Source organism: Physcomitrium patens, chromosome 19, assembly GCF_059467195.1.
Source record: "Physcomitrium patens ecotype Gransden chromosome 19, ASM5946719v1, whole genome shotgun sequence".
Lineage (NCBI taxonomy): Eukaryota > Viridiplantae > Streptophyta > Bryopsida > Funariales > Funariaceae > Physcomitrium > Physcomitrium patens.
Genome location: NC_143428.1, coordinates 9,573,966 through 9,590,057, shown reverse-complemented (window position 1 = coordinate 9,590,057; position 16,092 = coordinate 9,573,966). Strand labels below are relative to the sequence as shown.

Sequence of the window (16,092 nt, the reverse complement as noted above, 5' to 3'; positions counted from 1 at the left end):
TCTAATTATATACTTAAGGTAGGTGCAATACACATAAATGCTTATTATTTAATTATTAAACGGTTCACATCATGACAATGCAATACGTGGTTTGATTCCAAATGATGACTAAACAAAAAAATATTGGTGATAATTTATCACATAAGAGGGTACATTTTCTATTTCAGCTTATTTGAGGGGTATATATATAATATTTTCCCAATTTTCCAAACTAAGTGGATGTTGTTGATACTTTGTTGGACTAGGAATTTCACCTCATCCACAAAATCTGTATGTCTATTAATATGATATGCATGAACCATGGAGTCAATTGTAAATCGCACATCATTCTCTCGAGTAACTAATAGTGTTTCATGTGTAAGATACAGGGCATGCAGTTATGAAAAAGGAACCCAAGTTTGTAGGCTATCTGGTAGATAGCCTACAACCTATTTTTATTTCACAGATTGGCTGAAGATGTTTTTTTTTTTTATTATTAATATTATTTTGTTGCTCAAGTCTGCAGGTCTATTTTGTCTTCTTCAGCTTCATGAGTGTCTGATGAGAACTTTTTATGAGCACCAGCACAGCAAGGCTTTTCAGTGCACTGATATTGTTGGGCATCCGGCACAAGTCTCAGAATCTTTCAATGATGGAACCATCGTTTGCCACATTCATTTGCTAACTGAACCACAGATATTTGGGAGCCATGTCACCCTTCTGTAAATGAATTCGTTTCAGCGAGCAGGCAAGTTACCCGCTCGGTATTCATTTGACACACAGTAGGTAAACATTGCAGGTATCGATAACCTTTGAATCTAGATTTGAAAATACACCAAAATTTATTTACGGTATTACAAAAACCGTTCTGAGGAATCACCTCTCAACTGTGGTTGCAGAGGCATTAACTCTTTAAAATCGCAGTCATCATTGAAAGAAAGGAGGAACAATCGTAGCTCCAATAAGGTCTCTATTGCGTAAGCCCAATAGCGAACTCCAGGCGAAGAGCCGTGAACATGTTTGCGGAGTCGAAGCTAGATTCAGCTATGTACTTACAGATTAAATTAAAATTTTGTGTTGCATGGTAATGGAAGATGTGACCCTTCTGCCACGAGAATCAACAATGTAGTTGTAATGACCTGGAGACTCAAGTGACCACTATAAAAGCTTCCACAATCAGTTCACACTTCCTGCTCCACCATACCATCAAGACGTTCATTACACTGCGGTCTATTTCCACGGTAGTTGGTGGGAGACTATGTGAAACAACCATGAATTCAAAACTTGCAGCAAATTTACATTCATGCAAGTCTAATGAGGTGGGTGCACTGACTGGGACCAACTTTAACTTGCAGCACTGGATGTCAGCTGCTCAGAGCTCATTTAATCGGAAGTTGGCCATGCTCTTTTCACTATTCTCTCGCGAAATTCCTTTTCTTCAAGTTCACTGGTACTTATTGCCTCTATTTCACGCAATTTCAGAGTTGTAGTAGAAGCTGATTTGGTTGTCGTTGAGCTCTTTCCGTCTACCTCTATGATCTGACCACCAGGTGAGAGCTTGTTGTATGACTTGGAACTGCTCAAAGATGTTCTCATGTTTCCAGTGATGTGTGTCAGTTTAGAATTTCTAAGCCATCCATGTTGCATAAGTTTCTTTACAACTTTGGCTTGTATATGACATTTGAACTTGAGTGGCAGGGAGGTGCAATTGGGTTTTATCTCAAGCTTTTGCAGCTGCTACCATTGGTCTGAAGCGCTTGTAGTAGGCACGATGGAAAGACACGCGCGATTTGGACTTGTGGCGTTTCTAGCAGTGATAGTTTTGTGTCTTCCAGCTTTCTCCGAATGCGGTAATTGGCCCCGCCCCGTGACGGTAGCTCAAGCACGTGTGTGGGAGAGACATGAAGCTGAAAAAGCAATATTTACATTGACGTTCAAAGATATGGACTTGGAAAATCTGTACACTTCTCCTCTCGTGAAGATTAGCCTGGAATTCAGAGCCATTCGTTTACGCTTCCCTGACTATGGCATTTCAAGACACTCACAGTCAATTTTGCTTCTGCAGGCAGGGTTGTTGGATTGACGAGAGCGTCGACCGAAGCAGCTGAATCTGCATATTACTCGAAAGCTTTCACGGGTTGAGCTTTAAAACTATTTTAGTGGATACTCATTAGGATTGCAGCGACACTTGTGTAGTTCCTGGTTTATCATTTTCTAGCAAGTCCGCTGACAAACTCTTCCGTTATTTTAACAGAGTACTGTCCTACCGACTTCTCCAAAGTCTCGTATGACGACGTGAAATCCGCTTGCCCGGCCAATGCTGGCCAGGGTGCAACTGCAGCTTGTTGCGCAGCCTTCAACGCCAAGGCTTGTCAGTATGAGGCCCAAGTGAACAATTTCGGAAGCATGTGCCCCATGCTATTCATCAATTATCTGGGCGTTGCAGGCCCTTACCCCGCTGGTTATTTCGTTGGTCCTTGTGTCGATGGGACTAAGGGCTTCTGTATCCGTAAATAGGATTAAACATTCACAGATGATGCACTAGACATTGCGATGCATTGTCAGTGTCGGAAGCTGAAGATTCAGCAAGTAATGTATCACGCTCTAGCCCATCTTTGGTAGCATTAGCTCTAATCCCGAATTAAGCGTTCCGTGGGTGCCTCGACTTAATCTTTCTATGTTTGTCATGTGTCTGAAGTGCATTTATATTACTTAGATTTCCTGACGTGTAAACTTGCACTCGTATACACAATAATGCTTTGGAAGGATTTTGTAGTTATTGTCAGCTGGTTTTTCTTCACCTGATCACTCAGTCCTATTGCCCGTTTGAACAATAAATCTGTCAAATATTTGATCGTGAATCTATAATTTTCAATCAAAGCGAATATCAAGCCCCATGATTAGATGAGCGATTGTAAAGTGCTCAGTGGTTTCGTAGCAGTCTTAGGTGCAGAAAATGAGAAAGCAGTCGAACAAAAATTTCGAAACGTTGGGGCTGGGAGGTGGATGAGCTTTCCAGTTGTCGGTACATCAGGGCTGACAACCGCTTCTCAAAGAGAATGTCAATTTGTCATGCACTGCAACTTCCATTTGGCTGGGGGCTAATGGCAAGACGTATCTTCACAATGCATCAAAGCTCACAGACTACCAGAATTTCAACATTGGTAGCGAGATGAGAATTCTACAGATAATTTCCTAAATTTTGCTCACATTGGTGTAAGCTTCTCATTTCGCCATCTACATTTTCGAGTGAACCTTGAAAAGTTGTGAATTTCCGGGACAACTAACCACACCGACGCATCTTCACACTATCAGATGGAAGAGCTACACAGTGGGAAGGTGGAGTAGGAATAAGAAGTTCCGGATAATGTAGTTTGCATTCAGATAGTTACATAATGTTCTAGTTCAGATATTAATAAATCACAAAGGGATCTCCGGAGGTTAACAGTAAGGAATAAACCGTAACTGCTTACCAAAGCTCCACAGCAACGTGCCAAGATTTGGTCGATGCCAGAACATGACACAAAGCTGATTCTCTCTGAAACCACTCCAGGTTGCTGAGGTACGTAAGTTAAATAACCCCCCCTCAAACATTCTTATTCGACAGAGTGGTCATGAAGCAATTACATCTGCAGCATTCATTTCAACATGCTGTGGTGGCTGTGCGTGCAACGTGGCTACTCCGTAATGTAAAGACGCAACACCAAAAGAGCGTGATCGCATTCCCGTCGATGCTTGTGAACCCCGGTAATTCTATCAGTTCCTAAAGCTTTCTGGTAAAACCCTCATCAAATCATCTATGAGTGAATGACTTGTTAGAACATTGTTGGCCAATGCCACATCTTGAAGTTGTGGAATGCGGCTACGAGGCTTTTGCGAATTGAATCGCAGCTGAACAATCGTATGTGTGGCGGCAACGCAATAATTGCGGTAGATCCTTGGCAACGCCTTCAAACGCAATTCTATCTTCTCTTTCGAATGAGTTTGGTGAAGAAGCATGTTCTTGCGTTCAATGAAAAAACTAGCTGCTGCAACCAAGGAGAAAGCAAACCTCCAACACTATCTCTTGTTACATCCTTTCAAAGATTTTGTCAAGGTAGCTCGGATGCACACAAATTACATCAAATCTACAATGCATGAGTAATAGCCCATGTGATTCAGGCAACAACATATTGTGATTTCTTCCCCGTGCAAAAAGCAGTATCATTGTGGTAGAACCCGGGTGATTATCATAAATCAGCATAAATCATCATACCTGACACACACAAACCACGGTAGATATGAATAGTGAGCACAAGAAGCGCTAGGAATCATCAGTCACGTTCTAATGAGGACCTTCAGTCTTAAAAAGGGGCAGATTACAGTCGAAGACGGCTGAAGCTCATGCAAAACTTGTGTAGCAAATGGGAATCAGGTCCCAAATAGCTACTTCCACAGCCATATTTTTGACAAACTGGGTGACAAACAAAATATGGACCTCTCCCATTCACATTGCCAAAGAACAATCTTTGCGGTGACAAGTTCTCCATTTCACCTCACACAAACTATGAGACCAAAAGGACTCCACAAGGTGCATGGGCCGGACCCAACTGTTGTACAGTGTGGGTGAGTGTGGTGAGAAGCCAAGTACACAAGATGGAGTATATACTGGTGGTGCTTGTGGTGGTTCTGGTGGAGATGGTGACATTGGCTGTGCATTGCAACTGGTGTACCAATTGCAACCCAACATATGAAATGGGTGGTTCCATGGTGGAGCTTGAGAGCTTATGCTTCCGTCCAAGAGGGTGACAAGGTCTGTCTGCACCCACATTGCATATTTCCTAAGGTGACTGCCTCAATAATGTGTTGATATATATATATATATATATATGTGTGTAACTTGTATATACATAATTTTGTTTGATTTTTGGATATTGTATATAAAACTACATACAAATACAACGTTTGTTTTATATAGATATATATATATATATATATATATATATATATATAGAAACATTAAAATCTGCAAATTTGTGCATCAAGAAGAAAATGCTTTTGCATCATAGTTGCAATGGAAATTTATTATCAAAGTAAGTGTTTTGTGCCAATAATTTTTGAATTTTTCATTTATATATGTATGTTTATATATATATATATATATATATATATATATATGAAACTATAGATGATAATGCTTGCATTTTTTATTTGTTAATTGCAATCTTGTACTTATTGCTTGTATGTTGATTCAAAACGCTACAAGTTCTCATTGAATTATTGCCAACTAAGAAAACAAATTTTGAATGCACCTAATCTATGCAAGAGATTTTATCTTTTTTATTTTTAAGACTGCACAAGATTTTATTTTTTTTATTTTATTTTTTATTTTTTTTGCTAGAGTTGTATATGTTTTGTGTACTAAACATATTGATTTTAAAGTAATTTTCATTAAATGTAGTTTTGCAACTACTATAGAGCTTCTTCCATATATCAAATTTATTTCCAAATATAAAATAATTTAAAAATTAAATGATTAAATTTAAAAAAAAATACATGTTATGTAGATTAAAAAATACTAAACCTTATGACTTAGACTCAAATGTTGTTAGTTGAAGCCGATTTTTGCCACTTCAACCAAATTTGTTTAGGGAAAAAAAATATATATTTTGATAAATATATATAATATAAGTATTTATTAAAAATAAATTAAAACCGTTCTAGTATTAATACATTAGTCTATATTGTAATTCATATGTACCATTTAATGATTTAAAAATACACTTGAAGAAAAATTAAACTTGTATTTTTTACCATAATTGATGAAAAATATAATATTACTTATTTTTATGCTAAATAATTTTCTGTGGTTGTAAGATTTTTGTTAAAATGCATTAGATACAAAGAATAAGTTATAAACTAATATTATAATTAGAAAAAACAATCAAAAATAAATATAGTAGTAATCCATATTTAAATTTATTTAAAAAATATGTCCAAAAACTAGAATATAAAATTAAATATAAATAAATTTAAAAAAGACAAAATTAAATTTTAAATTTAAACTTAATATACCCCATTTCATCAATTAGAAATATATATTAACAAAGAATTTTTTTATGATATAGGTTTTAATCCATATCAACATTTGGTAAAAAAATAGACTTTATAATAGGTTGTGATTATTACCAACTATTAAAAAAATTGACTCATCTACAACAAATAGATATATATACAATAGATATATATATATATATATTATATTTATTAATACTAAAGCAAAATATATATAGATATATAGATGTGTATAATTCCTATACCATTAGCTATAATATAAAGAATAAAATATATTTAATTATATATAATAATATATATACTTAAACTATAGTTGTATATCAATTACAAAAAATATACTTAAAATTTATATATTTTTTAATTCAAATAAATTAAATTATTATCATTAAATTTTATTAAATATATATATATTAATGTCTACCATCATTCACTTTAATCAAAAAGTAAATAGAATTCAATGTCTGATTTCTTTAAAAAAATATTAAAATTAATAATAAAAAAATAAAAATAAACTTAATCAAAATATATTTTGAATAAATTAAAATTTATTTTAATTAATCGATTTAACTATCATTAAATTAATAAATAAAATAAATTTTTTATATAAATAAAATAAAATTTATCTTTATATTGTAAGTTATAGCTTTTAGATTATTTTTGGCAATAGCCATTCGAGTTTCTTTTTAATATATATACTTCCTTATTTCTATTTTGTCATACTTCTTTGAGAAAGTTTCACTTGTTTATTTGCTTTCAATGGGTTCTTATCCTTGATACCTTAACACTAAGTCACATTTTCATCTCTTCTTCATAAGCAATATAATTTAAATGCTACCAGATATTCTTCTTATTTTTAATTATGTTTCTTTCGAAATTTAAAATTTTTTTAAGTAAAAATTAATTAAATTAATTTGCAACTACAAAGCATTTGCCTCACAACTTGTGATTTGTAATATTGCGAATGCTTTTACATATAACTAACTATTATTAATGATTGCAAATAGTATAGAATTTTACAAGAGATAAAATGAGAATTGAGTACAAATGAAGCATGCACCAAAAGAAAGCTAGAAAAAAAAAAAAAAAAAAAAAAAAAAATGGCCTACTAGTATAGTTGATAGAAGACAATACATTTATAAATACAACAATTGATTGACGCTCCGAACAGCAACCTCTAAGGATGTATGTTGTTTAGCATTCATCAAATACAAAAACAACAATATTTCAGACAATTCCATTAATACTTTTTCATGAAGAGGATGTACAAGACTAACATGAATTCATCTATAATAAACAATTAAATAGCAACTGTAAATACAATCAAAAAAAATTTTAAATCAAAATCTAAACTTTCATTTAATAAGTTACAAATTAAGTGATATGATTATGAAAAATTGAAGCAATTAATCTGATATGAGATCAAAAAATTAAAAAATCAACAAAAGATAAAAATAAAAATAAAAGAGTAAATAAAGAAAATTAAACTATAATTATCCAAACTAGATATCTTATATGAAATTTAATAAAACTTCTATTTTATAAATAAAAAAATGAAAAGAAAAATAATTAAGTTACAACTAGTATCATTTTATGTAGAGATTGATATCTTTAAATTTTGCATAGTTTTGAGAAGACTTTACATCCAATTTTACTAAAGATAATTAACAAAAAAGATACATCAAATTAAAAATTATAAAAATAAAATTACAAAGAAATAAAAATAAAAAAATGATAATACATATTCTTTTATTATATTATATTATATTAATATAATTTCTTAGCACTAAGTATGATAGAAGAAAAAAATTATAATATTCTAAATGCAAGTTTAGTAAGCTATATTGTGGATTAAAGTAGATATCTTATATGTTGTAACTATAGTAAGCATATATACAATATATTCATTAAAAAAATACTGAATAGAATTGAAGTGAATCTTTTGTTATCTAAAAAGAAATCTAAATATTTATATAATAGTTTGATACAAAGTATAAAATAAAAAGAAATGTCTCAAAAATAATTAATGTTAATTATGTCAGAGACTTGGACAAAAAATGGTCTATTCTAGGTTATGACTTCATAATCTTCAATAAGTCTTCAAGTTGGAAGTTTATTTTACAATCTACAAAAAAATTGTAACAACTAAAGAAAAATATAGAATTTTTTGATACACAACTAAAAAAATAATATGGTTGAGAAGACTTACTAATAAGTTTGATTTTGTGCAAGATTAAACTTTATTACATTATAATAGTCAAACTAGCATACATTTGATATAAATTCAAGTATAGCATTTTAAAACAAAGCTTTTAAATGTTAGACATTATTGCATTTGGATAGTTGTCATTAACAATGAAGTCTACTTAGAAAAGATAGATATAAAAAATATATAGCAAGTATGTCAACAAAACAAATAATAGTTGAAAAGTTTAAGTTATGTTTGAAGTTTTTTAAGTACAAAATATTTTTTAATAGAGAAACATCTATTAATGCATGATTTATAGTTGTTTAAAAAAAATTAAAGTCAAAATAGAGATCATTACAATTATGTATTATATTTTGTACTTTTTTAATGTATGAATTTGATAGACTTGCTTATTATTAACAATTTCTTTTGTTAAGTATTTGAAGGAGTAAAATTAAGGAGAAGGACATATGCCTTATTAGATAAATATTTAGATTATTTGATAAATAGTCTTTAGAAATTTTAGAAATTTTAATATTTACCACCAATTTTTTTTAATTCATATATATAAATTTATATCTTAACAAAATAACTTTGTTCTTACAATAACATTAGATGTTTATACCAAAATATGATAAATTTATTAAATTATTACATTACCATATTTGGTATATATATATATATATATATATATATATATATTTTTAATATACAGATATTTTTTTCGTGGATTCTGTAAAATTATAAAAAAATTCTTGTAGTATCTCCAAAGTTAATTATTCATGTATGTTCATTCTTATGTGGTTCTATTACTAAAATACAAGACATTGCATCACTATATACTTGTTACTTAGTACAAATAAGTTCTATATATTTCACTTAAGAAGTTAAAAGTTAAAGTTTATTTTTTATTCATTTTTTCTACTTCCTCCTTGTGTGGTCGACTCCACGAATTGAAATTGGGCCCTTTTATGTTGTTGATTCAATGCACAAAAACCACGAAAATTGCATCGAAGAGGTGATGACGGGCCGGGCTTGAACAAAAAAGGGAGCGGGTTTGGTAACCCGTTCCTTATTTGGGACTCAGCCCCCGCTCCTCATTCAGCATCTGAACGAGTCATGTATAGATGAATGATAACATTAATCTGGACAGAACGCATCCATGTAATGGATGAGAATACTTGCCGAAAAGGGACCGTTGATTGGTATCCTAGATGGCCCAAACGGCTAGTCCAACGTTACAGGCCATAAACGGCGGGAAGAAGAGGCAATCAGCCAGCACGACTCCCGGGAAACCCATGATGGGAAGGCCAGGGATAGCAAATCCTTTTGTCTCCCATAGTTTTATTGGTGGAACTTCTCTACGGTCACCACCACGTCATCTTTCGCGCCAATTCTTTGATCGTTTCCCGCCACTGAAGTAGCACCAGAGGCATTCCTTACTTCCCAGTGCCTTCTTCCCCCCCCCACCCCCGCCATAGTTCTCTATCTCCCGCTCTCACTCCTCTCCCACCCTGGCTCTCCTCCTCTCTGCTGGCGACGGATCGTGATCGTGTTGTTTGTTGAACAGATTATTGATGTTGCTTACCGCCTATTGCGCCCTGTACAGATTGATATGAGTTGCAAAGAACCTGGAAAGAGGAATCTGATATCGTTTTGCTTACATTTTGAGCTTGTTGAGTTTTACACTTGTGGGGTCCCTGGTCGTGGTGTCACGTAGATTTGTGGTTGTCTACCTTTGGATCAAGTTGTGATTTGCAGACTTTTCGAGGGATTGATCTCGAGGGGCTCGTGTATGTTCCTTGACCTCATGTTGTCTTGAACCGAGGCGGTCTCAGGGTTACACGAGGTCGTGGTTTGCAGTTTTGGGTGTTCTTGAGGAGACGTATAATGTCTGACATACACAGAAGACTCCCGAGGCTGATGCCAGCCCGATATGATGCTGAAAAAGTCGGGAAAGGGATGTTGGCCTTCAGAAGCAGGAAGGCTGATGTCGACGCTGGTAAGTCGTCGGGCATGAGCGTTCCCTGTACTCGCAAGCGAGCAAACGAGACACCAGAGGAAGTGTATCTCTCTCCTCGAAAGCAGTCTCCAGCCCAGTTGCCAGAGAAGTAAGTTGTCTCATCTCTCCCACATACCTGCATTTGCAACTCAACGTCGCCATCTTGCAGAGGGAATCCTGTTATCTCTCTGGGGAGAGAATCGCTTGTTGTGCTTCATGCACTGATTTCTATAGTTTGGCTTAGGTTACTGTCAGTATACTAAGTGTGGACGCGATTTTCAGATTTGCTCTTCTTGAATCTTTCTACGATGGTGTGGAGGCCGCAATTAGTCTTCTTGGTATCCGTCGTCAGCTCTGCACTTTCCAGGCAGTCTGCTCCACAGTTGAGGCCACCACGAAGAGGTACTTCGTCTAGTTTACCCAGCAGTCCTGGTACCCCTTGCAATTCAGTTGTGGATGAGAAACTGAATCTTGAGCATGGGGCCCACACTGACGGACGTTTTTGTTATTGGTTACAGACGCTTTCTCCAGAAGCATTTGGCACAAATTAAATATATACTTCCCGAGGCTGTTCATCTTGAGTATGTGAGGTCTTATGATCAGGAGTCACGCATCAAGAGATGGGAGTTAAAGGTTTCACTGCTGCCTTTGCCCGCAGCGGCTGAGGAGCCGTCTGTTTCTGGAGGCTGCACTTCGAAGAGACCGAAGATCGAATCTGTGCAGCGAAGGCTCGTATTTCATTCCCGCTTGGTTAAACTGGCTGCTACTCTCCCAGAGGTAAATGATCATTTCGATGTGCACCATCCACATAGGGGTGTATTCTGGATATTTGTGAATTTATTAGTGGGTGCCAGTTCAGGATTTAATGCTCACAAACCTTGTGCACATACAGGATGATGATATACCAGCCCATCCAATGCCAGAACGCATTTTCAATGGAAACTCCAAGGGGGCTAATACAGGATTGCCTGCTGCAACAACTTGCATTCCGATGGAAATTAATACCGCCGCACACCGGGTGGAGATGCGGGAGTCGTCCGATGGGTCTACTTGTTTCACGAAGTCGGTCAGACCTGGCTTCTCCCAGATGACCGCAAGCAGTGCCTCATCTCTTATGGAGAGTGACAAGGCTGAGCCCCAGAAGTCTTCACTGCATATGGAAACGTTGGACACTATACTGCCAATGCCCATCAACAGGACCTCTCACAGAGACGTCCACAACCTGGCTGAAAAGCCAACGGGAACCCCCCATCTCGCGCCATCCTTCAGACCTTTCTTTTCTGTCAAAAATAGCGTGCCTGAAACGGAGCTAGGTTGTGGAATCAGCGACGATTGTGCTGTCCTTTCCGACATGACCAGCTCTTCAGTGCAACTTACACCAATAAAGCGTCGACATGCAGGTCTCCAGGAGGAGTCCGAGGTTGAAGAACCAGTGGAGCTTCAGACACCGGTGAAGGTCTTCCAGACTTACGGAACTCCGAAACGAACAACTGCGTGTGACGATAGTCCCAGCAAGCGGCTTCACCTTTCCCCTTCCTTAAAATCACACTATTCAAATTGCGGCTCCCCATTGAGTCATTCCCTGATTGCCTCTCGCAGTCTTCAAAGTACACCTGTGAAGCCATCCGTCTCCAAGGACGTCTCAATCTCCTGGGACTTGAGGACGCCAGGATCCGAGAGAGACGGAGTTGATCGGTATACGCCTATCGGAGAGGATTCAGTTGGAGCTCAAACGCCAGTTAAATCATCAATCCAAGCTCACACCTTTAAGTCTCCTGCTCCATTGACCCCGAAGCACCAGTACACTCCCTGCACGCCTCAGAATTCTGAGCGCGGGCGAAAATCGCTCGGGATTTCTTATCACGTCGACGAACCCATCAACGAAGGAATTCAGTCGCCTGCTGCCACGCCTGTGAAGGGAAGCTCTACCATAAGATCCTTGAACTTCCACACACCAAAGGCCAAGTCCTACTCGAAGGATTCCTCTGCGACTGGCTCACCATGTCCTCGCTCGCCTACCATGGGTACGCAAACACCGGTGAACTTTTCGAGGGCTTCGGGGTTTAGGATGAAGGCAGCCGTGAAGCACTCGAAATTGGACCTACGGCCTCTGTTTGCTCGTACCAATGACGAAGATGTTGGTAAGAGAGATGGAGCTGAGTCTTTAAGCAAGTCATGTGAGACAGGTGCAACTGAAACACCCTCTTCGACGAATTCATTGTCCCTCGGCAGCAGGGTATCTCAGGCGGATTTGAACATGATTCAGGGGCTGCCAGCCGAGCTTGTGAACTCCGTAAGTACAGTCATTTGTACTCCTTGAATACCATCTTCGTTGTATATCATGAGTATTGTCACGGCTTGCTCTTGTCTTTATTCTGAGACCCAATTTACTACATCGTATGTAACTTACACTGTGAAGTCAATGTTTCCCAGGTGATAAAAGAGGAATTGAGAGTCGCAGAGGAGAAGAGCAGTGACGTCGTTGCTGTCAGACGTCGCCAGCAAATGATGGCTGGCCTTCCCAACCTTTTTAATCAACTCTGCCTAATTTTCCAATCGAGTAACAAGTCCGTGTTTCCGTACAAGGACCTTTTGGCCAAGATAGTGTCCTCCAACACTGAGATGACGGACCGGGTTGAAGTGGAAGAGCGCCTGAAGATGCTCACTGAGCTGGCTCCTGAATGGATATCTGCTAAGAAGTCTCTTACCGGAGATACTCTCTACAGGTTTGTCTTCTGTCATAATCTATTGCATTCTTCTATTGCTTCTCCGTTACCTGCACCGAGGTAAGCTATATCTCATATCTGATATGTAGAAATGATATCGTTCTGCAGGATCAACAAGAAAGCAGACGTAATGACTGTCCGCAGGAGACTCTGTGGAGCCCAGTAGCATTTCACACTTTTGCTTCTTTTGTTGGTCAAGATTATTCCTGCGTCTTTGTACACAGGTTGTGTAATTTAATGCACTCGATAGAAGAATCAAGTGCAGTCCATTGACTAATGACCAGGTACATATGTACCCCACAATGTAAATTAGACACAGTCCTGAGAAATTTAAAAAATTGAGGTCATTTGATAGATGACATATTTTACTTGTACATACGTAATATCCAACTACGAGTAGTTCGTGACACCGTTAGCTTACATAATGCATGGTACAGCTTTGTAGAATTCACGCGCCAAGTTCATTACTCCTTTCTCAACATATGGCAGAATTTTGCAATATGACTATTGTCTGTTAAAATAGTCATTAAAGCCCTTTTATTCCGGGTTGATCCTCGGCTGATATTTATCTTACAAGAGCAACAGCTGAGCAAATATTTTTTCTGATTCTTATCGAAACAGACTGAGTCTCTTTTCTTTGTGCTAAATTGCGTGACGCACGAAATGTTTGAAGCCAGTATTAGTGATAAGAGACTAATGTGGACTTCATTGAATCGACTTATGTGGAGAAAAAGGCCAATTATGTTGCAGGAAAGAACCTGTAATTCACATAATACAAGCAATTGTCAGTCAGTAATCGATAACAAAAGGAGGGAAAGTTCTACAACATCTGCCATGTAACTTGTACTGATGAAAGTGGAGGAAATATTAACACAATTTCGTTAATGGACGTAATCAATCAGTCGTGGAGAGCTTGAACCCCATTCTGCACAATAACGCACTATTCTCTACGTCAACGTTCTTTGTAATTAGACACAGAAATGTAACATTCACGTAGAAAAAACTGACTGCAACTAGAATCAAATTCACCTGGTTTATAAAATATCTTTCTCAATGGAAATAATAAAATACATTCATTCACACCCAGCTGTCCTAACATTCCGTGTAAATACGGATCGTTATATTTAAACGTAACATTCAACCATATTTGTCAATATTTAATACAGAAGATATAAGCAACAACTATAGCATAGATAACAAGGCTTATACATATACATATACATATACATATGTATATACTATACATATACATATACATATACATATACTATAAATATACATATACATATACTATACATACTATAGTATATACTATACATATGTATATGTATATGTATATACTATAAACTCTTGTCCTTGTAGACTTTGCACTCTTTCTTTACATTTGGTAAACTTATCCTAGAATCCTTTTAGTTTAAGGTTTAACGAGGTTTAAGACTTGATAGAATGAAATTCTGCCAACAACATTACAGAAGAAGGGCAACTAGACCATTGTGCAATGATAATGATATTAGAAAGGGAAAATATCACACATGCCCTTGAAATTTTGCCGAATTATTAAGAAAACCCCTGTATTCTTGATAATATCAAATTTACCCCTGCCTTTAGTGATAATTGCAAAAATGCCCTTCGCAGTGACAATCTATCTATTTCATGATTTTTTTAGTTTGACCTGGGCCCAACCACTGCACTTTTCCTCACTTTCCGTTGCCGTCGCAGATTTTCCGACAGTGCACCAAGGGAAGGGAGCACAGAGGAGAATTGTGGATCGCTGAAACTCTAGCAGATACTAGACACCAAATATCAACTTGTGGGCAAGAAGGGTTGTTCTGCCCATAATTTCGTCTCATGCCACACAATTTTTTGCTATTTCAACTCCTTTGCTTTTCTCTTTAAAAAATTTAATTTTTTTTTAAAATCAGAACTTGGTTTCAAGTGTGTCTGTACATTTGCCTGGGCAGCATCATCCCATATTGAGTTTCAGGCACAACTTTGCTCACTTTTTACATTTTACTTCTTTTCCATTTAGTAGAAAAGGAAAACCAAGGGTTAAAAAACATGGGAGCAAGCCTAATAATATGTAGAGCCTTAAATTGCAAATGACATTGAACTTACATATTGTTAGATCCCATTTGATATAGCATACATGTCATGGCATAGTGATTTGTTGAAACAATTTTCATAGTTGTAAAAATCAAATCATCTTAAATTAAAATTTATTTACTATTGTGTACTTAATTAATAAAATTATATTTAATGTTTATAATTTACCAAGAAATATTTATCAAAATTTATGCAAAAAGTAATGACCAAACATACATCTTTTAGTTTTTCCACAAAAACATCAAACGAATCAAAACCAAAATTAAGTTTAAGGTTGAAGAATTGAAAAAATTGTTAACAACAAAAAGTTCCAAGCAGTTCAAAGGAGTAGGCTAGATAAACAAAAAAAAATCTTGTTGTCTTTACTGGCATTGACTTATTTGGTGTATGTATAATTAAGTTTTTTTAGAAGACTCTAATTATTCATCTAAATATACTTTTATCTTTATTTGATATTATATTTCCTACCTAAGAATAGTTCCATCAATACATTAAATTGATTTCAAGATCTTGTTTTTTTTCTTGATTTTTTTTTTTTTTTTTTTATTTATATTTCATAAAAACCAGATTTACTTATATAAGCTTTTTCATATGACTTATTAAGTGTGCTTGTTCCTACAAGGATTACTTTCAAATACCCAAGGCATTTCTTTAAATCTATATTATTTATTAGAGTGATCTTTTTAGAAGTATCTATATAGATTTAAATCTTTTTAAATTTAAGAAAAACATTTAAGCAAACAATTTTAGTTTCCAAGATATTGCTTTCCAAGACTTTCCATACCATAGACTAATTATTAAAATTTTAAAAATAAAGAATATAGTAAATTTAACTTATAAAAATAGTAAAATATCATATCCTAAGATAGAAATACTAAATAGCATTGTTAGACTTATAACAAAGAAAGTTTATATTCTTATTCTTAACTTTGTATTAATTTATCTTAAAAAATCTATGATCATTTTTTAAAGAACTTTATTCTAATAATCTAATAAAATTAAGATTTCATTCTCAAATATATACTAAGACCATTAAAATTAAT

General features: G+C 35.4%; 2 protein-coding genes across 2 annotated transcripts; both read left to right on the top strand.

Moving 5' to 3' along the window:
* The first annotated feature begins 1,390 nt into the window (after window positions 1-1,390).
* Window positions 1,391-2,864, top strand: LOC112295951 (GPI-anchored protein LLG1). Its single transcript, XM_024547995.3, has 4 exons — window positions 1,391-1,529; window positions 1,678-1,829; window positions 2,045-2,116; window positions 2,234-2,864. Exons 2-4 carry the CDS (start codon window positions 1,751-1,753, stop codon window positions 2,494-2,496), a joined length of 414 nt encoding a protein of 137 aa, XP_024403763.1. The 5' UTR covers window positions 1,391-1,529; window positions 1,678-1,750; the 3' UTR covers window positions 2,497-2,864.
* Window positions 2,865-9,508: 6,644 nt separating this feature from the next.
* LOC112272817 (uncharacterized) lies at window positions 9,509-13,564 on the top strand. The gene is made up of 6 exons (XM_024500952.3): window positions 9,509-10,329; window positions 10,503-10,622; window positions 10,739-10,997; window positions 11,113-12,513; window positions 12,654-12,946; window positions 13,055-13,564. The coding sequence occupies exons 1-6, from the start codon at window positions 10,109-10,111 to the stop codon at window positions 13,110-13,112; spliced, it is 2,352 nt and encodes a 783-aa protein (XP_024356720.1). The 5' UTR covers window positions 9,509-10,108; the 3' UTR covers window positions 13,113-13,564.
* The last annotated feature ends 2,528 nt before the right edge of the window (window positions 13,565-16,092 follow it).

Excerpts from the sequence above, each read along its gene's own strand:
- LOC112295951 (XM_024547995.3), top strand. The coding sequence starts at position 1,751 with ATGGAAAGACACGCGCGATTTGGACTTGTGGCGTTTCTAGCAGTGATA. Across the intron at positions 1,830-2,044 it reads TCCAGCTTTCTCCGAATGCG|GCAGGGTTGTTGGATTGACG; the intron begins GTAATTGGCCCC and ends TTGCTTCTGCAG. Across the intron at positions 2,117-2,233 it reads TTACTCGAAAGCTTTCACGG|AGTACTGTCCTACCGACTTC; the intron begins GTTGAGCTTTAA and ends TTATTTTAACAG.
- LOC112272817 (XM_024500952.3), top strand. The coding sequence starts at position 10,109 with ATGTCTGACATACACAGAAGACTCCCGAGGCTGATGCCAGCCCGATAT. Across the intron at positions 10,623-10,738 it reads GTTGAGGCCACCACGAAGAG|ACGCTTTCTCCAGAAGCATT; the intron begins GTACTTCGTCTA and ends TATTGGTTACAG. Across the intron at positions 12,514-12,653 it reads CAGCCGAGCTTGTGAACTCC|GTGATAAAAGAGGAATTGAG; the intron begins GTAAGTACAGTC and ends AATGTTTCCCAG.